The sequence below is a fragment of the Triticum urartu genome, chromosome 2A, assembly GCF_056163025.1.
Source record: "Triticum urartu cultivar PI428250 chromosome 2A, HENAU_Tu73, whole genome shotgun sequence".
Lineage (NCBI taxonomy): Eukaryota > Viridiplantae > Streptophyta > Magnoliopsida > Poales > Poaceae > Triticum > Triticum urartu.
Window position 1 is genome coordinate 24,301,171 of NC_141874.1, and position 23,973 is coordinate 24,325,143.

The 23,973-nt window shown below is 45.1% G+C and overlaps 2 protein-coding genes across 2 annotated transcripts; both read right to left on the reverse strand.

Moving 5' to 3' along the window:
* Positions 1–985: 985 nt before the first annotated feature.
* On the reverse strand, positions 986–4,874 carry LOC125535196 (phosphoglycerate mutase-like protein 1). The gene is made up of 10 exons (XM_048698238.2): positions 4,160–4,874; positions 3,108–3,169; positions 2,908–3,015; positions 2,710–2,789; positions 2,451–2,613; positions 2,274–2,348; positions 2,094–2,182; positions 1,722–1,841; positions 1,585–1,629; positions 986–1,502 (listed from the first exon to the last, which is right to left on the reverse strand). Exons 1-10 carry the CDS (start codon positions 4,251–4,253, stop codon positions 1,322–1,324), a joined length of 1,017 nt encoding a protein of 338 aa, XP_048554195.1. The 5' UTR covers positions 4,254–4,874; the 3' UTR covers positions 986–1,321.
* Positions 4,875–15,309: 10,435 nt separating this feature from the next.
* LOC125535198 (uncharacterized) lies at positions 15,310–22,786 on the reverse strand. The gene is made up of 5 exons (XM_048698239.2): positions 22,509–22,786; positions 22,115–22,428; positions 20,007–22,037; positions 16,520–18,786; positions 15,310–15,698 (listed from the first exon to the last, which is right to left on the reverse strand). Exons 2-5 carry the CDS (start codon positions 22,382–22,384, stop codon positions 15,647–15,649), a joined length of 4,620 nt encoding a protein of 1,539 aa, XP_048554196.2. The 5' UTR covers positions 22,385–22,428; positions 22,509–22,786; the 3' UTR covers positions 15,310–15,646.
* Positions 22,787–23,973: the final 1,187 nt, after the last annotated feature.

Genomic DNA, 23,973 nt, shown 5'->3' on the forward strand with positions numbered 1-23,973 from the left:
AGTGGTGCTGCCAACATACATCATTCGGAGCTGTTGCGTTGTTTTTTCATCAAATAGAGATACAAGTATCAAAAGTGCCCTTCTACTCCCGAGCTCATTTGAGCTCGAGATGAACAATAACTTGATTGTTTTTGAAAAAAAAACACAAAATAATCTGATTTTTTTTTTGTAAACTTTGGCAAATGTTCTTGGTGCTTGCACATTTTCATCTTGGAATAACATTCGTGAAAGTCATGGGAAGATAAAACAAAAACAGAACTCCAAAATGATTTCAAAAATAGAATTTTTGTTTTTGAAGTGACGATTTTGTTTTTTTTTTACCATGACTTCCAAAATTGCTATTTCGGGATAAAAATTTGCAAGTACTGAGAACATTTGTCCAAGTTTGCACCAAAAGCATTTCAGAATTTTTTTAATTGTTTTATTTATTTTTTTCGATTTTACCATTTAATAGGGAGCATATGAGCTTCGCGCTAGATACTCCGCGCCTCTTCTACTTCATCCGTTAGAGTTGATTTTTAGGCACGACCGCTGTTTTACATCATCTGTAGGCGCGCGGGGACGTGCAAAATGGTGTTCTGGTGGTTACAATGGGTTGGGCAGCGTAGCAAACGCTGGCAGGCCGAGGCTTCTGACGACGAGAGTGAGGACGACTGGCCTGGCCTGGAACGGCATCCTTGCCGAATATCCATCCATATTCCGTGCTCCATATCCCTCCTCCCTCCCACCACATTACTAGATTCTCACCATATTTTTCAGTGGATACCCGTCCACATCAAGGCATTCCCGTGGTTTGCCCACAGCCACAGTCAGGAGATAATCGAATCACAGCTAACCAATCTATCTACGATTTCAAACCGACCAATCAAATAATATTTGGTGGCCCCGATCCTATGATCCTTGATCCAAATGGCCTCCATAGGAAAAAAAAAATATCCTATGGATTCTAATCTCGAAATTCCTTCAATCCAAAGAGGCTCTAAGCTGCTGAGAAAAATATGAAAACGAAAAGAGTTGGAAACTAAATCTGACATAAATATGTCATAGAACAAAAGAGGGTACATGTATAAATCATCCTTAGACCCATGAATTTAGGTATGTGTGCAGACAACAAATCAAATAACGAACATAGTGAACTGTTCTAATCATGCTCCAGAGTGACAGATGATAAATCCTATCCGTAGGTGCCGCTTACATTCGCTTCAACATCAACCATGCAACTGAAACTTGGCCATTGTAAGGTCAAGAGTCTCAGTTCTTTCTAGATTCTTCAAGAGAAATGTGAAGAAAGGGGGAAGTTCCCTCCCTTCACTCTACGTTGTTAGGTAGAAATGAGGCGAGTGGGCGAGCTCATGTGCGTGTGCTCTAGACAACCAACCGCTCCCCGGTTCCCATTGCTAGCTTCTTCAATCTGCTTCTTGTCTGCCACATCACTAGGCAGATCAAGTCCGGCCGGTATCTTCCCAGGGAAATCGCATGTAGGGGTATCTGATCCAAGCTTACTGAAACGTTGCAAAGCAAATCCACATTATAAAAAGGTCATCACAAGTGCAACATAATCATTGAAGCAAAACAAGAACTGACCTTCTGTCGACCAGCACCATCGACCTAAGCTCGCAGTTCGCAAAGCTGCATATAACCAAGACAGAGTTAGCAATAGGCCCTTGCAGAATATTGTGGGTTGATTGGTTGATAATTACCAAGGAAAAAAATACACTTACCGCTTGCGCATATCCTCTGCTATAGTTGGATGACACTCTTTACTGTACATGTTTAAAGTGAAATCTAAGAAGCTACTATGGGTGACAATAGCTATCTCATTTTCTTCCCTTGTCCATAACCTGCAAGCACATCAAGAGATTAGTTTTAATTTAATCCGGCCGCCAAAATGAAGTTACTGGTTGACTCAACATGTCATCTAAAATCTGAGGTTTTTCTTTCTCAATACATGCTACACATAAATCTCCGGCATCCAGGACTTTCTAATGTCCAATAGTCGCTCAGTGATAACTCGCTGGTAACAGATCATTAGGCTTGTATTTTCAAGAAATTAATGAAAAGAGACTAATCAATCTTATAGAAAGGAAAATTACCAGTCAAGGAACTTCATGCCCCTGGCAGCAACAACGTCAATTGCTTCTCTGACATTGGGTTCCCAAAGAACATCTTCGTCATTCTCTATCTGTAAAGAGCCAAGCACACATATGTTAAAACACTGTTTGTGACACTGTCTCTGAAACTGAACTAGTGAAGTAGCAACACTAGGTACTTGCCAGGGAAAAATCAATGGCTGGAAAGAGAGTGCGATATTTTGTTATGCTGCTCCTCTTGTCACAGGGATGCACACCCTGCATTTTAAATTAAAATTAAAACGAGGCACTAAATGAAGAGTATTTGTTAATAAAACAATTGCTCATGTTTTATTCGTGTTCTTCAGGAGAGGGAATTACCAGGCGCTCCCTGCAGGCCTCAACTGCGAGAAACGGCGGGCAGTCCAAACTTGAAATCGCCTGACGTCCACTGTGTTCAGCACCCTTCACCATTAGTGGTGATGCACTTTCTCCATCGGTACAGTTTCCACCGCCAAAGACCCCCACTGCAGTCTGCAGAGTCCTGTGAGATTGATTCAAGTGGACATAAAAAGCTTAGAAGAAGATCCAGAACACTGCATCATGCACATGAAGGTCAGAAGGTCAAGGAGAACTATACCTCATTAGAGGGGAAACAACAACCAACTCAATCTTTTTTGCTAGTCCGCATTTCGTCACATGCTCTCGCAGGCAATCAACCTACAAACGCATGTTAATCAGCACCCATGGAACTTGAAAATGCCACATGACAAAAACTTGAGCGATAACAACATTATTTGTCAGGGCCAGAAAGGAAAAAGGAAACAAGAAACCATACTTGGCTCCAGCCCAAAGGGGTGATGCGAGCATCGACCAGCGCGGGCGACTTGTAGGCGCTGTGATCCTTGTCGCCTTCCACATTATGTATGCCCTGAGCATGCCTCACCTGCGCACATTAGTTACGGTTAATCAGATGGAACATCCTTTGCATCTTTGGTGCAGGTTCATTGCCGAAAACTGAGGAGGGGGTGGTAGTACCAGGTAGATGGTTTTGCAGCGGCGCTGAGGATACAGAGCAGTGCTAGAGCTGGCTTCCATTTCTGCCCAACGGGAATCAATTACAATTAGCATCATATTATTATGTGCTGAGGAGTTAGACAGATAACAACACTTGAAAGAGACGGTTGCATTGCTGCCGGATGTAGTTGGGCAAACTCGCAACTTTCCCACATGTACTGTATTGTTTGCCGAAAGACACATGTTGATTTAGGCAACAAAATGGAACATTCAGAAGGTGGAAATGGTACGTATGGGTGACGATTTTGGGCCGCCACAGAATGTCATGGTAACAACAGGTGTTGATGAATGATGGTTCTCGGTCCCTTGGTAATGTGCCGAATGGTAGTAGTATGCTAGTATCAACTAGAGGATGTAGTTCGAACTGGATCCAGAGAAGAGGAAAAAAAGGCGGTGATTTGCCAAAGACCAAACTTGTGACTAGAGCAAGTTACTGTGGGACTAAACTAATAGTAGTACTAAAACATTAACCTCCTCTCAAGGGGGGGAAATAGCCCTGTTCTGTTCGGATACAGAGTATTCGTGGAGCTTATTGTTGAAGAAAATTAAAGGCTGACCTAGTATCATCTCAAGTGTCATAAAACGAACGAACAGTGGGACTACAACTCTGTTTTCACGCTAGTACGTACTAGTACTCTGCATCTGCATCCAAGCACGCCCCTGAAAGGCTGAAACCTGTTGCGGTTGCTCTGTTTTTCTTGTCTCGGGACGGAGGGGACCATTGCGGCGGCGGAGTATTTTTTGATTACTAAAGTAGTACTTCCTCCGTTCCACAATATTTGTCTTTCTAGACATAGATTCGCTCATTTTGCTTCATATGTAGTTATCTGTTAAAATCGCTAGAAAGACAAATATTTAGGAACGGAGGGAGTATATTCCGTCGGATTAGTGGTGTAGGACGAGAAGGTGGGCGAGGAAGGCCAAGGAGAAGGCAGGCGATGGCCGCTTGCCAGGCGCCATTCGGTAAGGAAGGTTGTTAGGAGGAGGAGGAGGAGAGTGGAGCGCGGTCGTACCTGAGGCTGGGGCTGAGGAGGCGGCGGCGGCGGCGAGACCGGGAAGAGACGACGGCTGCGGTGGTAGCGGGAGGGACGAGTATGTATGCGGCATGGCGTCCCGTGTCTGTGTCCCGTACTTATCGTCTCGCTCGTATCGTATGCGCTTGGTAGAGAACGCGGCGACAGGTGGAAATTGGATCTTGTGCTCGCCTGCCTGCCTGGCCGGTTCCAACTTGTTCTTCTTCCCTAGACTAGACCGACCTGGACCTTGATCGCTTTCTCTCCTGCTGCCGACCTAGACCGACCGTGAGGCTTGATGCTTCACGTCACAAAGCCGGATCCAAGGCGAGGACGTCTCCATCGTCGGTTTGCCGTCGCCTCCTGGTTTCTCCGTTTGGATATTCCAGTGTGCGGGCGTCTCCGTTCAGCCATCGTCGGTTTGCCGTCGCCACGCAACTGCTTTTCCGGTACTAGCTAGGATTTGTTTGTGTAACACTACTAGTACAACTGGTTATTTGGCTGGTCACGTTGGGTCATCGATGACGATCGCGGGTAGAGTAAACGCTCGCAGGCCGAGGCTGGTGAACGTGAGGCACTATCATCGGGAGCATTCCCAAGATCGAATATCCATTTATGTGGGATTATTAAACTTATTATAAGAGCATGATCACATGAAAGAACCTTCTCCGAAAGAGAGAAACAACAGCCCAGCCGGGACGCAAAGTATTCCTAGAGTTTTTCTCTTTGACACCGCGGTATCCGGAAACAAATTAAAGGTTTCTCTGATTGAACTGCTCTGGTTTTACAGCAGTCTAGTACTCTGCATCCAAGCTTCAACCTGCCCAGGTTGCTCTGTCTTTTTTTCCTTTCCCTTTCTCTCTCGGCGGAGGGGGCCAGTCCGGCGGCGAGAGGCGGCGGAGTATTATATAGGAGTACCGTCGGCGGTTGTGACGAGCGAGAAGGCGGCGAAGAACGTCAACATCGGCCCTTAAAAAGTACGTACATGGAGAGGGGATCTAGCGCTGGCCAACAAGATTATGATCCCCTTGTAATGAATAATATAAACAGATGTACTAGATACCAAAGGAGGCAAATCGAGGAGAGAAAGGGACGAGAAGAAAGGCATGCATAACGCCGGGCAGCAGAAAGCACATATTCGGAGTCGGAAGCATCCATCTGCGCGGCGCGGCGGAGGCAGACAGATAGATAGGAACGCCGACGACAGGTAGAGGTCGCGGCGATGTCTGGCGCCGGCGGCATGCCATGCAGATGCAGAGGCCATTTGGTAATAGTAGGACTAGCAAGGTTGGAGGGAGGAAGAGGCTGGAGCGCAGGCGTACCTGAGGCTGCGGTAGGTGCAGGGGACGGCGACGGTGGAGACGGCGGGCGGGCGGGGGCGAGACCGAGGGATGAGGCGGCGGCAAAAGCTAGAAGTAGCGGGAGGGCGGGAGGGGCATAGTATGCGCTATACGGCCTCTATTTATCTAGGACGCGATCGAGTTGGCACGCGGCTGGCGCTGGCCTGTCCGTCCGTCTGCATGCCCGGGGCGGCCTGCTTGCTTGCTTGCGGTTCCAGCTTGCTTGCTGTCCATCGCTTTCTCCCTCCCTTCCTTCCTTTCGGCCGACCTCCGCTCCGTTCGCGTCGCGTCGCGCTGTACGTCTCACGAGGCCGGGAGACGTCTCCGTCGTCCATTCGCCGCCCACCTGCGCCTCATCGTTCCTCCGTCTGGATGTTCCAGCCAGCGTGCGGCGTGTTCGTTCCGTTAAGTCACCCCTCCATGAACGTACCCCCTCCCTCTGTCGATTGGTTGATGGACGGGGCGGGGGCAACCAACAGACTTGTCTGTTCCAACGGGCCAAAGCAACCAGCCTAAACCCCAGCCAGAAGCTTCCTTAGGCCTTGTATAATGAAAGGTGCTTAGAGAGATGCTTAGAAAAATAAACCGAATTTTTCTGAAGCACTGGGGCCTATTTCTACAGGAAAGACGCTTAGTTAAACGTCTATTCTGTACAAATAAGCACCGATGCTTAAGAAAAGACTGGTTTATTTCTCTAAGCACCTTTCATTGTACAAGGCCTTAATAATTCTCCCCGGTACACTTCACCTGCTAGCCCGTCCATGCGCAGATATGCTAGTACGTAGCAGTACTACCGTGCGATTGCCAACAAGCTAGCTAGATCCCTTTATTAAACAAATACAGTAATAAACAGATAGATGTTTTTTTTTCTTCGACAAAAAATGCTGTTCATTGATCAAAGGGGGCAGAGTAGCCGGCCACACAGAGCAATACAGCGGTTATATACTACGTGTGCAAGAAGATGGAAATCTTAAACAGGTAGCGCTGGTTCAAGTGGTCTGTGGATCACATGCAGTGTGAATCATCGACGGTGCATGCATGGAAAGCCAAAGCGAAGAGAGAAAGAGACGGCGGCGGTGGATGGTGGTGAAGAAAAAGGAGCGGGAGGGAGGAGTAATAAGCTTGAAAAACATGAACCCCCTCTCAAGTCTCAAGGGGAAGGGGAAAAAAACAGCCCCGTTCGGACGCAAACAAATGGAACTACTACTACTCTGTTTTGACGATACTACTCTGCGTCCAACCACACCCTGAAACCTGTTCAAGATACTCTGTTTTTTTCTTCCTTTTGGTGATGGAGGGGACCATTTTCGGCGGCGACACGGTGGAGTATGATACTACATTGGATTGTTAGTACTATATGATGATGAGAAGGTGGGGAAGAAGGTCAACATCGGGGATCTAAGCTAAAGCGCTTGCCAACAAGACAGACCCTCTTATCTTATGGTATAATAAAGAATAAAACAGATAGATAGATAAATAAGGATATCCGTGTAGAGGCGGATCCTCTAATCAAAAGCTAACGCCTCCTTTGGTTTATAGAAATCTCATAAGATTTCTATAGAATAGGATTTGCATAGAAAATTCTCCTTTAAAACCCTTTGGTTTGTAGGAATGGATTCCTATTCGTATATAGGATAGGAATCAATCCTTCACATTTTGGAGGAAAAAACATTAGCTAATAAGACTCAATGAAAAAATTCCTATCCTATGCATCAAATGACATCTCTTTCTTTATAGGAATTGAGATACATGTCATCTCACTTCCTATGATCTTTCTATTCCTATAACATTCCTATCCTATGAACCAAAGGAGGCCTAAAGCTAAAACGAGGAGGGAAAGGGATGAGAAGGAAGCATCTGTGTGACGGCATGCGAAGGGGATTTGGGGCCAAAATATCCAATTTCTCCGGCATGCCATGCAAATGCGGGAAGAAGACGATCGATCTCTCTTTTAAGGTCCCTTCCTCTGTCAAGGGTGAGGGAAGAGAGAGGTTGGAGGAGGTTGGAGCGCGGCCGTACCTTGGAAGGAAGAGGAGCGATGGCGGAGGAGGAGGAGGCGACGGGCGGGGGCGAGGTAGGCCGGCGACGGAGGCGGCGGCGGTAAAAATAGGAGAAGGAAGGGAGGAAGGAGCAGCGGGGATATGCGTCCCTCCTGTGTCGCCTCGCTTCTATTTACTACTCGCTCAGGCTTTGCCAGTTGCTGCTGCTGCGAGGCAGGTGTAGTAAATTGGATCTTGTCCTCAATCCAGGTCAGCCCTGTTCGGCCTGCCGACCTCCTTCGTTTCCATTCGCGTCACGTTGTACGGCTTGATGTCGCGCATCACGGAGGCGAGGACGAGGAGTACGCGCGCGTCTCCGTACAGGGCTGACCTCCTCCTCCTTCTCCCGCTCGCTTCTCCGTTTGGATATTCCTGCGCCGTTCCTTCAGTCACCGCGGCGGGGGCGTGAGCGTTTTTCGCCGCCACGCAACGAGAATGGATTTTCGCCGTTCGTTGTGGCGCAGAAATGCCCGTCTGGATTTCAGCCTAAACTATTCTAATTTTTTTCTTTTGACTAGGTTGGTGGGGTGTTGTACTAAGATTATTTAGTACTAGAAGTAATATTTTGCTCAACTCATTTCAGTATGCCACACTATTGCTACAGAGAACTTTACCTCTCAAAAAATAATTCGATCAATAGTACCTTCTTTTTTTTAGATCAAATCAACAGTACGTACATAACAGAGTACAGACACTATTGCTGATGAAAAAGCTTGAACGGCATGGCATAACGTGCATTGATGACTGACACTATACAGGGTTTATAATAATGCACGGGATAGCAAATATTATGTGTATACAAGAGAGGCTCGCATGCATGCACTCATATTGCCAATTGAATCAACGGTGCATGTGCATGCATGCATGGTACCTCCCGTGCATGGAAGAATAGCTTTTCTCGCCACGCAACTGCTTTCTTTCTCGATACTACGATTTGTGACTACATTAGTAGTACAACTATGTTTTAGGGGACAGTAGTAGTACAACTAGTACTGGTTAGCATACGTTTTTTTTGTTTGGTTTTTTGGCAAACTGCAAGTGGCTGGTTACGTTGGGAAGGGTTGCACAAGTAGAGTAAACGCTCGCTCGCAGGCCGAGGCTGTTGAGCGTGAGGGAGGCAGCGTCATGGCATCCACCCCCAAGATCGAATATCCATTTCTGTGGGATTAACAGAATTAAGAACATGATCACATGAACGAACCTTCTCCGATAGAGAAAAACAACAGCCCAGCCCAGCCGGGATGCAGTGTGTATTCCTACTCTGTTTTTTGGCCTAGTACTACTGAACCGCCATGGAACAAAGCAAACAATGGAACTACTCTGCTTTTATTACTCCTTCTTTCATCTTTTACTCCTCCTTTTTTTCTATCTCATCGGGTTGAGGAGCTGCTTGGTTCTCTATCTTTCTCTGTCTTTCCTATTTCTTTCTTGGAGGTTGTAGGCCTTGTGGCTACTAAGTAGTACTAACATGCATGGTGCCCACTGAATGACCAATAATCCACACTAGTCATCACAACTCACAGGTGACCTGCCCACATCAGAGAATAAAATCGCGGTCAACCAGCCAGGCTGTCTGTCTGTCTGTTCCAACGGACCAAAGCAACCGGCCTGGATCGCAGAAGCTTCCCTAATTCTCCCCGGTACAGTGCACTGCACCGCTCAACTTTCTTCCATCGGTGGTTTTCATATTCATCCTGTTGTTTATGTAGGATGCCTTTCTTATAGATCAGATGCTACCCGCATCCAATCATCATCATCATCATCATCATATTCTTCTGAACTGACATGAAACAAAGTGTTCCAATGTACGACGGATGGGACCATTTGGTTTCTCAGTCCATATTAGATTTATTAGGATCATGCATTATGGGGTGAGAATGTGGCCAAGCACGTCAGCATCACATCTAACGAATGCCAACAAGCTAGATCCCCTTATATTGAGTAAATAATAAATAAATAGTTGAAATGATTCTTTTTTCTCTTGAACAAAAGTGCTGATCAATGATCAAAAGAAGAGCAGACGCCTGCACAGATAAAAACAGCGTTATATATGTGATGATGTGCAACAAGATGGAAATATGAAACTTCATTGGTGATCTAACTAACCCCGTGGGTTCCTAGTTCAAGCTAGTGGTCTGTCAATCTTGCCGCTCGACGCCGCACGCATGACAGATACTCGCGCATGCGCATGCTTGGAAAGCCGGAGCGAAGAGAGACAGAGACGACAAGGAAGCATAGAACGCTTAGTAGGAAGGATCAACACAAGGTAGGGATGCGCTGGCCGGCGGCACCGCGTGCATGCATGCACAAGAGAGCCGATCCTTTGCTACACCTACGAACGAGTCCACCTAAGTCTTACGTGATTATGCAGATGGCAAACTGTGATTGGAGATGGGAGAGGAAATTTACGTAACACGAGTTCGTAGCTGTTAGTAAATATAGGATTTTCGGGATAAGAGAGAGGGCATGCATGCGCCATTTGGTAGACAAGGTTATTATTACAAGGAGGAAAGGTGTTGGAACACGGCCATACCATGTCCCGTGGCTTCTACTCCCTCGTCCTATAATACAAGAGCATCTATATTATGTGACGGAAGGAGTATTTATCAACTCGTTTAGATGCAAATTGGATCTTGTCCTGGATGTCCATCTGTCCGGTGCCTTGCCGGTTCCAACTTCTTCTCCACCGCTCTTGACCGCTTTCTCTCTGCCTCCCATCACGTTGTACTGCTGGTGCTAATGATGCTCGAAGCGGGAGGACGAGCACAAGCGGATCTCCCTCCATCCATAACCATCGTAGTTCGTTCGCTGTCAACCTCTCCTTTTCCCCGTTCCTCCGTCTCGATACTTGGCATGAGCCTTTCCGCCGCTGCTTTTCTCATACTACAACTGGTACGTTGGGTTTGGCATGCCGGAGGCTAACTGGCCGGCTTCATGGGCACGGTATCCTTCCGATCGAATATCCATGTTTCCGTACTACTTCCTCTGTTTTAAATAGATGACTCAACTTTATACTAACTTTAGCACAAAGTTGAGTCATCTATTTTAAAACGGAAGGAGTATATAATCACATTTTTTAAAGGAGGATGACTCCGGCCTCTGCATCTAGACGATGCATGTAATTATTTTATTAATTATTCATATAACCTTACAAAATAATACATCACTAAGTCTGAAGCCATCATCTTGGCAACATCTGTCACTACTCCTATTCACTTGATGAAGAGTGCCGATTGTATGAACCAAATACCAAATAGATATTGCACCGGTCCAAGGCCTAACATCTAAAGATGGTTAGGAAACGAGTACATTTTGATCATCTAGAGAAACTCCGTGAGAGGATATATACAACCTGGTTGTTTTGCAATCCCTCAATGTTGAGCCAGTTTATGGGAACTAGAAAGGATGGCGCAGAGGAGCGTAGTGATATATCTTTTATTGAAGAGCCATAACTCGCGCTCGCCTATGATCGTGCTGTGTATGGCCCAACAGTGGGAGTGGTCACTTTTCTTGTCTATTCTTTGATTCTGTTCTTTGCGGTTTTCTTTTGCTTTATTTGGGAACCTGGTTTGTCTGTTTTTTATTTCGTTATTTTTTTGGTTTCCTTTTGTTTTTTTTGTTTACTTTGAGCTGTTTCTCTTTCATAACATAAAATCATTTTATTTTAAATAGTTTTCAGTTCTATTTTCTTGTTTTCTTTTCTACTTTATTTTCCTGTTTATCACTTATATCATATATTTCACTTTTTATTTTCAATATACATGGTTCTTATTTTTATGCTGGGTTCAAAAGTTTATTTATCACATATTTCAAGGACGTTCTCTTTGTTAAGAAAATGTTCATCGCATATTTCAAAAGAAGTTCTAGGCATATTTAATATTTTTATTTCGTTTAAAATAATGTTAATTATGTATTTAAGAAAATGTTAATTATGTATGAAAAGAGTTCATCGTGTACTAAAAAAATGATCATCAAGTATTAAAAAAATTCGTTGTGTATTTTAACACGTTCATCGTGTATTTTAAAATCTTCACTATTTATTACAAAATGTTTATCTTGTATTTTTAAAATGCCCGTTGTGTAATAAAAAAATTCATTGTGTAGTTAAAAAGTGTTCATCATGTAATATAAAAATGTTATTGTGTGTATTAAAAAATTGTTTGTTACGTATCTTAAAAATATTTGTGTAATTTAAAAGGTGTTCACATGTTAAAAAAATATTATGTAATTTAAAGAAAATTAGTCACATTTTTACGTAATTTCCAAAGTGTCCGTGAAAAAAATTGTAGTCGCTCGTGCTTGTGCCATGCTACACATTGCGTCGCTGTTGCATGCATTCCGGTGTATATGGAATGTTGTATGCCCTGCGGCTATGTTGCACCCGGCCCATGTGTTTCGTCATGTAGACGATCGCTTGGTCCGGCTCGAATGCTGTTGGCGACACTTATGTGCGTTTCGTTAAAGACGAGAAATAGACGCGCCGTCAAGATCAGCCGCATGCTGATTTTGTTGGTAGTTGTGGACATCTTGATCTATTTTTGTAGCTAGCAACCTATTGTCATGGGGAACTTGATGACAAGTGTGATGACTATCAAAGGGCGCCACTCTGTGTCGGCTGTAGCAAACTCGAGTTTAAGGATGACTCAAGGAGAGCTCCGTGCAGAAGCTACCGGACTCCATCTGTCAACTAAGGCACTTAGAGTATCTGACAAAAGGGTTGCATGCATCACTCCGATGTAAAGGCTAGGGGTAATTTTTTTTTCTACTGTATTTTTTTTTGATAAATCTGTTCCATGCCGACTTATCAGGCTGCTCTAGACTCACAACTCTTCCTAAATCATTTGGGGCTCTCATAAATTTGTCCCATGTCAATCTATCACGCTGCTATGAACTGGCAGAACTTCCCAAACCGCTCCAGAAGCTTGGCAAACTGATACACCTAGATTTATCATTCTGGTCTTGTTTTGGAGGTATCCTGAATGGCCATGCCGTCCTCTGCAATTCCAGCATCTCAACTTGTCAAACCCTTGCTGTTATCTTGCTCAACACCGGTCTAATCTTAAAAAGCTAAAGAATGCCGTAGGCAAGCTCACCAAACTCCGGTATCTGTACTTGTCTATGTGCCCCTGATCCTATCTTTTACTACAATGAGTCACAAAAGGACAGTCTGCTCTAGAGCATCTCGATCTGTCTCGTAACACATTTCCTTTTTATCTGCCTGAGAGTTTAGTTTTTTCAAAAGGAGAATTACCACCGACCTCTGGGCGATGCATGCAGCTTTTTTATTAATTATTCACAAACACTTCACAAAGTAATACATCAGGTAGTCTAAAGCCACCATCTTAGCTACATATGTCGCCACACCTCCCACGCCGCCACCACCCACGTCGCCGCACCGCCTCGCTGCCGCCCCCCCGCAGCCACTCCCTCTCCGGCGTCACCACGATCACGTAGTCGCCCCTGTGGCCTCGGCCAGCTCCTTCGTCCGACACCACCCCGCTGACGCCACCAGGCCAGCCAACTGGTCCAGGGGAGGTGCGCGTCTCTTCGCCAGGCAGCTCCTTCGTTGATGCCCACAAGCTGTTCGACAATTCGCACTGTCATAGTTGAGGCCGTGGCTTCACAAGATCTCTGGATTTGACACTCCTTCGGCATGGCCGGATCGCACAATGACATCAACGAGCTTCAACGCTCGCCGGTGTTTGCAAGACTTGCTGAAGGCAACAACCCATCAGTGAATGTTAACATCAACGGCCACAAACTACGACAGAGGATACTATCTAGGTGATGGTTTCTATCCTTAGTGGGCCACTATCGTGAAGACAATCCCCAACCCTGTCGGAGAGAAAAGGAAAAGATTTTCCCAAGAGCAAAAGAGTGCTAGGAAGGATGTCCAGTGTGCCTTTGGTGTTCTGCAATTTCGATGGGGCATCGTTCGGTATCCTGCTAGAATTTGGAGCACCAAGAAGTTGTGAGAGGTGATGATTGCTTGTGTGATCATGCACAATATGATCGTAGATGATGAGCGCTCCGGAACGTATTTACGATCAAGAGTTTTAGTTTCAGGGGTGAGAATGTTGTGCCTGAGCATGGAGGAGGAGCGGCAACGTTTGCATATTTCACTCAATTTCATCATAAAATGCGTGATTGAGAAACTCACATGCAGCTGCAAAATGATTTGGTTGAGCATATATGGACTCATGTTAACAACCAATAGATGTATATTTTTTAATGCATTTGAGACAATTTAATTTTTATTCTTCTTGTAAACTATGCTAAATTTATTTGGTTATGGAAATTATGCTATTTTTGTTCGCTTGTGAAACTATGCAAAAATGTTTGCATATTTGTTAAATACGGTGGCAAGCCGGCCAAGCGAGCGAATATAGGTCGGCGTGTTGGGCGCACTGTCGATCCAAATTATAAACAAGACGGACGCCGAGCGGGCGGTCAACCCAAACAGATAAAAAGCGAACAAAATCATCATTTGTTTGGGTCGGCGCATTGGATGGAGTTGCTCTAATGATGCTCGAAGGGGGTGGGCGGGTCTCCCCCATCATAGATCGTTCGTTCGTTCGTTGTCAATCTTTTTTTTCCTTCCGCTCCTCCGTTTGGATACCTGGTGCGAGCCTTTCCGCCGCTGCTTTTCCTCATAGCAAGTATACAACCTGGTATGTTGAGTTGGGCAGGCCGCTTTTTTTCCTTGTCACCTTTTGATTGCCCTTTCTTGGAAGCTGCCCAATGATCCAATCCAAACTAGGCAAGTACGCATTCATGTGACCTGCCCACGGGTCCACGGCCACACGAGAGAAGCTAATCGCAGCCAACCAAGCTGTCTGTTCGAACGTATCAACACCGGACTGATACATGTCAAAAAAAAAAATCAAGAAAACGAAAAAGACACCAGTGTCAGCGTACATCCCTCCCAGCACCTCCCTTCTCAGCGCCTCTAAATTCTGTTGTCTCACCCGCAAAAAAAAAAAAACAAAAAAAAACAGTAAACCCTGTTATCTCTTCGCTAGAGCCATGCATACTTCAAACACGCTTATGCTCGGCCTGCCCGAACAGTTGAACTGAATATAAAGTGGTGAGGAAATCCACGCAAACAGATCAAAATAAAAATGACATCTGTAGAGGGGGTGTACTCCGGCGGCGGCGAGGAGCGATGAGGGATGGGTAGGGTGCTAGGCCCACCGGCAGCTAGTAGGTTTCTCTCGGCTCAGGTACTGCACGGGCATCTTGATGGCCCACAGAGAGTAGTTTGTGTCTGTCAGCATCGGGCACGTTGATGGCCCTCAACGGAGCAGCCAGCACCACGACGCCTTCATTGCCTCTTGTGCTCCATCTCCTGGCCGTCGCCGGCATGTACTTTCGGCCACCGCCACTGCTGCTCTTCTTAGGAGACTTATCCCCCACCGTCACCGCCGCCAAACACCCAAGGTCCTAACCCTAAAGCTCTGAAAATGCTAGTAGTTATTAGAAATCAGGGCTGATTTGAACTCTAGCTCTCTCTATCTGAATTTTTCTCTGAAGAAACTGCACGCACTGAAGGTAGATGAAAACAGAGGAAAGCATGAACACAACACGTTTCTAACCATGCATGTCCTGCTGTCCCCATGGACGGAATGCACTCTTGGTTGTGGGAGGACGGCCAGCTCCCTAACAAGTCGTGATTGATCTCTCTCTCTCGCCATGATCGGCTTCAGCACTTCCACTCAATCAGACTCCACAATAGGCAAACGCGTCCATTGCACACCGAATAGTACTCGCATAGGCACGAAAATTACTTTTCCACAATGTGCACGGAAGATCATACCAGCGCATGTCTCTCCCTTCTCCACCAGCAAGGATCATACTACAACATTTGTGGTCATTTCAGTGGCATAGGGTTCTGCTGGGAGTGGCCACATAATGTGCCAAGCAGTACTTTACTCTTTTCACACTTCAATTCCGACACACATAAGTGAGCATTGTAATGGGCAGCATGTTTATGCAAATATATCAAGCCTATGAATTGTGTAAAACTTCGTTGAGTGGATCTACCATCATTTCTAAAAAGGAAATTGCAACTCTTGGCTCAATGTGCACCTCAAAAGAAGTGTCAAGCGTTACATTACAGAACAAGCATTTGGATCCTCATCTGAGAAAATGGAAGTGCACCTGAAAATCGAGTGGAGTACCGTATTAGATGTAAGGCAACACCATGCTAGCTAAGATGATGTATTCTGGATGTGGTCACATATCCCCAAAGTAATTTATTGAGATCAAGATGATTCAAAATGGCATCAGGAGAAACATACCAAAAGTAACCTATTGAGATCAAAATGATTCAATACAGTTGCCACTTTTTACTAACACACTTAGGTATAATGATGAAACTTGCGTTACGAAGAGAGTGCCATGGTTAAAATGCAGTGGCGGACCTAGAGTCCAAGTACCGGGGGCGCCAAACTTCAATACTTCTGTACAAAACATATAAAATTTACACTAAAATAGTACTCCCTCCGTCCCAAAATAAGTGTCTCAACTTTGTACTAACTTTAGTACAAAATTGCACTAAGGTTAAGACACTTATTTTGGGACGGAGGGAGTATAATTTAGCCTAAATAGTCTGAAATATCACTAAATTGTTACACAATTAATATTAAGATGGCATACCTATACTATTTTGCTTTTTTTAGGGGGTACCGTGGCATCCCTGCTAGATCCGGCACTGTTAAAATGCCATCTACTTCCTCCGTTCCTAAATATAAGTCTTTTTTACGGATTCTCATATGGACTACATATGGAGCACAATGAGTGAATCTGCACTCTAAAATACGTCAATATTCATCCGTATGTTGTTCATATTTCAAATCTCTAAAAGACATATATTTAGGAACGGAGGGAGTATTTAGCAGTGGATGAATGGATTGGTAAAATAGTCTGCAACAGTACTCCTGAATGTGGAATAAACGAGCACTATGGTCGAAGGTGCTTACCCGTATGTTGGTTCAATGCGTCCCAACTTCTTCTTGTTCTCCTTACACCAGTTCTCCAATCTTGGACATTCGATAATTTGCAGATTCTTGAGGTTGTCGAGTCCTTTTATGCCCTGTGGCAAATATTTAAGGACACGGCACTTACAAATGCAGAGTTCCTGAAGAGAGGTGAGGCATCCGAACCATGTGGGAAGTTTTTTAATGCTGTCGCACTCAGTCAAATGAATTGAGTGGAGGGAGGTGAGGTGCTTCATGCTGTCTGGAAATGACTTCAGCTGTTTGCAACACACAATCTTCAAGTCTTGGAGAGAGTTGAGGTGATTCATGTCTTGTGGCAGTGAGGTCATGCCCTCACATTGAGAGATAGACAGCGTCTGGAGGCCAGCAAGGTAGCGAAACAAACTCCAGTCAGCTATGCTGCCGTGGATTACCAGTTCAGCTACTGGAGCACCTCCTGCAGTCCTCTGCAATGCAATCACTTCGTTGGAATCTGATAGCAGTAACCTCGAAGAAGACAGCACTTGGGCGCAGTCTGATATCTCTAACCTCCGAGCTCTAGGCGGGAGAGACCGAAAGCTCAACTTGGAACATTTACGCATCACCAATTTATCAATGGCGCGGAACATGACCCGCTCACCGCTAGCACTGTAATATGTGCTGTTGAACTCTCCCAGGTTTTCCATATCTTCAATGGTGAATTCGGAGAGTGGTTTGAGTTCAGCTGCTGCTGTGTCATTGCCACTGAGCTCACCAGCATCGATTCTTGTGATGCTGGACATCCTTCTGAGAACCAGACTTTGCAGGTTTGGTAATTGACCGAATGGTGGCAGCTTCTTGCACCTCAGGAAGTCCTCCATCGTGACCTTCTTAAGATTAGGGAGATAGGAAGAGATGCTCAACATCCAGTCCGGGAGGCATGTGGCCCGATAGCCGTGCAGCTTAAGGCGCTGCAGATCATGTGGTGGCTTCAGCTCTCCTAACAAATTAGCATCATTCTCCACAGATCCATGAGAGCCCACGGTCCATCCAAGTGTCAACTCTTTGACATTTCTTTTCTCCACTAGCCTTATCCTTTGGGCTTCCTCTCTAGACTTTACCTTCTCAAGACAAGTTATCTCAAGATCTTGGCAGTTTACATTCTCGAGCTGAACAAGGTTGCTGCTAAACCTTCCGTCATCAGTGCGAACCACGAAAGAGCAACTTTTCAGACCCCGGCAATTCCTAATAACTATCAGGTTCAAAGAGTCACTTTCATTGGCTACGCTTTCCAGTCTAGTGCAGCCTGTGAGATCCAGTGTATGCAGCTTCTGGAGCTCACCTAGACTTTTAGGTAGACCATCAAGAAATATGTTATGAGACAAGTCCAGATGCTGCAGATTGGAAAGGCCACTAGTGCACGATTGTATGTATTGACAGCATTCCTCTTCTGACAGGTAGCAAAAGATTGGATTCATGCACATGGATAAGTTCAAATACTGGAGATTGACGAGCTTGCACAATACATCTTTTAGCCCTACCAGATGTTCCCGGTGTTGAGGAAGATAGCAGCATGGATGTGACAAGTTCAAATGCTCGAGACTGGTAAGGCCACCAAGAAACCAGATCCCTTCACAACAGCACCAGAATGATAAGTCCAGATAAGTCAAACTTTTTAGCTTTCCAAATGATTCCGGCAGTTCTGCAAGTCTATTGCAGCGTGATAAATTGATATACCATAGGTTTAATAGACCCCCAAATGATTCTGGCAGAGTCATTAGCTGAGAGCAGCCTGATAAATTGATATACCGTAGGTTTAATAGAGCCCCAAATGATTCTGGTAAAGTCATTAGCCGAGAGCAGCGTGATAAATTGATATACCGTAGGTTTAATAGACCCCCAAATGATTCTGGTAGTGTCATTAGCCAAGAGCAACCTGATAAATTAAGATACCCCAACTGCCTCAGTTGACAGACAGAATCTGGTAGCTTCTGCATGGAGCACTCGTTTAGATGCAAGACGCGCAGGCACCTGGTAAATGAAAATGCATCATCGCCGACGTTTATTTTGCTATAGCCCACACAATGTAGCGCCCTTAACTGGTTAGGCAATCTACTGGATAATTTGGCGCCAAAATCAGTAAGCAGTGCATAGCGGCAACAGTTATCCTGATCAGATGTACCCATTCTATCATCCAGAACAATGAGTTCGCCAGTAAGTGATCTTGCGAGGGCGTGCACCATTTCGTGCATAGTCAACAAGATTGCACCCGTATCACCATTTCCGCTAGTCTGCAACAAAGCCAGAAATGCATAAGTTGTACTTGCATTGCATTATGTCCCGTTCATTTATTCATCCGCTTTTGCTAATTGTAAGTCAACTAGATTTTTTTAATAATCTTGTTTGATTTTTCAACTCAGAAGTCGCACTTTCTAGTATTATACATATGAAGAAAGTGGAAGTTTAGTGCCAGGTATTTGCACTCCTCACATTATATTTGTAATTTTATTCAAGTTATGAAAATTATGTCCCTTCATTTTTAAGTTTTATCTCTTCATTGTCATTTTTTGTTTATTTTTGCTCCGTTCGTTCAATTTCAGGCTAAAGGACTAAGTGGATCCAAATAGGTACTGCCGCACATGTAGGAAGATTGGCTATTGAATGAAGCTGATCCAATAGTAGTTAGGTAGCAAATCCTTGTCGGTCACTGGATATCCTCTTCATTACACAAATTTTTACCACATATACCAAAAGATTCCATGGTTGGACTTAAGCACATATATAATATGCACAAACCTCAAAACATAGACACTTCTCCTTGGTTCTAGACACTTCCGTAATTTAATTCATTCAACTATTTTTCTTCTTAAATAATTTTCATTCATTTACTCTATGATTTACATTGCACAATATGTACAAATCCTCAAACCGCTGGCACGTTTCCTTTGTTTTTAGACTCTTCCATACTTCAAATTTTCCAAGTTTTTAAAAAGAATTACCATTTAATTTTCACATTATAATTTTCCTTTGGTTCAAGTTTTTTGAAAGTCCATTTTTCCTTGGAGATGGTGTATAACTTTTCTTATTTTTCTTACCCCAAAACTGCAATATGAAGTACTTAAAAGACAGATGTGCTAGATATATTACACATGAGTTTTTTCTAATAGCAGTCTTCAAACATTTTCTAGCTATAACCTTAACTGGAATGAATTACCAAAAACCAAATATACTTCTTTTAGGTTCATGCATATGTGTGACTGAATTTACGTGTTTGCCTATAATAGCGTGGTCTTTTGGTATTTGGTTATACTTTAGTTATCTGAACTGACATGCAATAGAACTTACTCTCTTTTTTTTGCGAATAGTAGAACTCTAGTTAGATTTGTATTCTTACATACACACAACAACAAACCTCCTGGACTCTTTATATCGAGGCATGTATCATCTTTTTGCGGAACAACAGAATGTGAGGAGAAGTCTTACTAATTAGTAGTAGTATCTAGCAACTCACCGAAGCTGCCGACTCTGCAGTTTGAAGGAATGATATGTCCAGAAGCCTCCTAATATACTCCTCAGCTACCTGTGTGACAGAGAGAGTGTTGGATCGTTCAACAAGACCGAGGGCAATCCATTGGTGAATGATGTCATCTTTGACTGCAATGTAACCCTGCTGAAAGATGGCACAATAAGCAAAGCATAATCTCAAATCTGGTGGCATACTTCTGTAGCTTAACACCAAAGACCGGATAACATCCTTGTTGCTTCTCATAGTACTCCAGATATCTCCTTTCATTTTCTCTGCCCAACTTTTAGAATCTTGATTGCATAGATTGCGCCCAAGTACCTGAGCAGCTAATGGTAGACCCCCACACTTACTTGCAATCTGCAGACCAATCCGCTCTAACTCTTGTTTGTGAGAGTAGGGTATGTGTTCGAAGTCACTTTGTTGCTTGATTATTGTCCAGCACATGTCATCCATCAAAGGATTTACCTTGTGTGGTGTAACGGTACAAACTTTTCTCGCGATGCCTTCGTCGCATGTGGTTACGATCACAGTCACCTTACTCCCTTTAATACCTTGTCCCAACATACGCTTCAACCGCTCCAACTCATCGGCATCCTCCTCCCATAGGCCATCTAAGACAATGAGCACTCTCATACCATTAAGTAGCTCATGAAGATGCTTTGTTATGTAGTCCATATCATCCGAACCTTGATGGATTTCTTCTTCCGTTACTGGAGATAACCAATTTGAGCACTCAATGGTTTCTTCTTTTGATACTTGAGAAGTCTCATCTGAACCATCTTTACTTTCCTCTTCTGGTATTTGAGAAATCACATGTGAACCATGGCTCACATTTTCTATCACTTCCAAAGTCTCATCTGTACCTTGGCCTTGGGTGATTTCTTCTGATAATTGAGAACTTCCATCCGTACCACTGCTGATCTTTTGATCCTCTAATACTTTAGAACTCCCACATGTACCTTTGTTGATCTCTTCTGCTAGTACTTGAGAAAACCCATCTGAACCTTTGTTGATCTCTTCTTCTGTTACTTGAGAAGTCCCGTCTGAGCGTTTGTTGATCTCTTCTTCTGATACATTGGAAGTCTCGTATGAACCTTCCTTGCTCTCTTCTGGTAGTACTCGAGAAGTCCCATCTGAACCTTTGCTAATCTCATCTTCTGATGCTTGAGAAGCCCCATCTAAACCTTCGCTGGTCTCATCTTCTGATATTTGAGAAGCCCCATCTGAACCTTGGCTGGTCTCATCTTCTGATATTTGAGAAGCCCCATCTGAACCTTTGCTGGCCTCTTGTTCCGAAACTTGATTACCGTAGCCTCTCTGGTGTTCCGTTTCTAAGTTGATCTCTTTTATTTTAGAGATTATATAATGTCCTATTTTAGGCAAGTCAAATTTTGGAGTGACATCCACCCATATCCGTAGCTTGTATTCTCTGAACCCAGTATCTTGGAAAATCATTGCTGCCAAAGTTGTCTTCCCTATTGTGGCGAGACCAAATATGGGAAGAATGACAGGGCCTTCTATGATGTCGGTGGCAGATAGTGTAGCAATTATCCTCTGCTTATTTTCACCCCTCCCTACAATGTTCTCTTTATCAACCCACTTATGCGCGTCACTTCCCCATACTATTCTATTTAGTGGTCGCAGGGGTACAGGTAGAGCTCGACTGAATACTGGTGAAAATGGAGGTGTTGTGTAAAGTGGAGGTGGAGGTGGATACCGTAGTGTGAAAACTGGAGGTGGATACCATATAAATGGAGGTGGAGGTGTACACAATGCTGTATACCATGGTGTGGAAAGTGGATATGGAGGTTGCAGTGGATGATACAGTGGTTGAACACCAGCAGTTTCTGAAAGTGGATGTGGTGGTGGAGACGGTGGTTGGACTTGGACGCCAGTAGATTCTGGCACAGAGGCCCGATGCCACTCCTGCTGTAGTAACATCCTAAGCTTTCCCTTCATCTCCTCTATCTTGTTGGACATGGTCTTCCTTTTGAGTACCATGGAAATACATGCCACCTGCGGGATTAATCAACGTGAAGTCAATCGAGCAAGTAAAAATTAAAGGTATGAAGGATAGAGGTACGAGTGCATGCCTTGCCAGGAGGCCTCGTGTCCTTCAACTCGTCGACCATGTCGGAGATGCCGTAGGAGGCGTTCCTCACCCTTCTCAACCACACCCGCTCCCGCGAGTCCTTGTTCCATAACGACTGTATCTCGACGTCCTCCAACACCGGCTCTATGTCCTCCAGCACCCCCACCATTTCCCGCAGGTCACCGTCGAACTTGGAGCACATCATGTTATTCTCATCTCCAATGGCGGATCTGAGCTTTGTAAGTGACCTGTGGACGATGGCCTGGGCCATGGCCGCTTCCTTCTTCTTGCTCTTATCTGTCTGGAGCGGAGGCTCTGTGGTGGTGCTCCGTCAGAGAGTGGGTAGAAATCAGCTAGGTGAGAAGAATGACAAACTGTGAAAATCAATGGCTCACCGACTGGTTTGGTTTTGTTGCTTCTCCCGTGGACAAACTCGGCGGCTGACCGGGACAGGAACCGCGCGGCACCGCCGAATCTCAGTTTCGGCGGACGGTGGCGCTAAGGCGTCCAGCGGAGCGGAGATCGACCAGGCGGCCTCCGGCCTATGACGCGAGATCTGCTCTGGCCTGATGGTTCGTCGGCGTGGTTGGGGTTTGGGTGTGGTGAACACAAGAGGCGACACATGGTAGGGCCAGACGGGGGTCACGGACGGGAAGGTGAATCTAAAAGAGACCCTACGTTCTACTACTCGTCGCAATAACCATTCTTTCTTTTTCTCTGGGAACGTACTAGTTGTACATGAAGGTAGGTGGATCACTTTATGGCTCCTCGCTGGCACGTTCCTTTACCTTTTTCTTTTTCATCGAATCTGGGAGCTTTATTAGAGAATGGTTAATAAGAGAGGCAGCAGTCGGCTCTAAAGCTAAGACCATGTAGTAAGATAGCTATAGGTTAGCTGTTGGGTTGGATTTAACGATTAATGTTGCATGCTGGGATTGGGAGGAAAGGCGCAGCTAGCAGCCCAGGCTGCAAGCCCGCTATTTGTGCCGCGTAACATGCATATAGGGGGGCAACTACTGAAGCGCCGGCTCTGCTCTCTCTCCTCACTTTTCTCTCTCTCTCTCTCTCTCATGTAGGGATTTTGTGACATGGCAAGTCTTATAGCTTGTTGAGCAGAACTTATTATTCTTGCTCTATGAGTAATCTTGGTGTTACCTGTACCTCGCGACCGTAAATTGGTAACTAAAATGCTACTCCTTTTTTTGCGGATAAAAACGCTACTCCATTCGTTCTATAATATAAGAGCGTTCTTAACACTAAGTTGCCATGCTTAAAATCCGAGCATTCATGATTTATTTTTTTCGTTTAAAAAATATTGGATAACAATGTCATATGGAAAAAGGAGATGTTTATGTCCGGGCGACATGCTAGCCGGTCACACACGCGCCGTCTGATCATTTTCGATCGTGTGCCTCGCAGCCCCGCATTGGACACATGTTTAGGCCCACGCACCGCTTTACCAGTTCTGCTTTTATCATGTTACACACACGAAGCGTCTCAGCCATTCATCTCCCCCGGCATCTCCCTCCTGCTCGTCTTGCGCCTCACAACTGGTAGCTCACCGGCGATGCCCATCACCACCCCCCGCACACGGCCGTGTGCTGCACGCATGCACACCCCTGCTTGACTGGCAGGCGAAGCCGTCAGCATCGGAGCGGCAGGGACCGTGCGCTACGCCCCTTGCCGGCCACCGGGACGGTGAGCTGCGACGACGGCCATAGAGGATGCTGGAATCAAGGGTTTCAACACCGGCAAGCGGACAGCCCGTCGCCGCAATGACACCATGGCCGTGTGGTACCCACCCCCGCCGCCCTCCTCTGTCATGGTCATCACGCACTCCAGCGAGTCGTGCTACGAGCG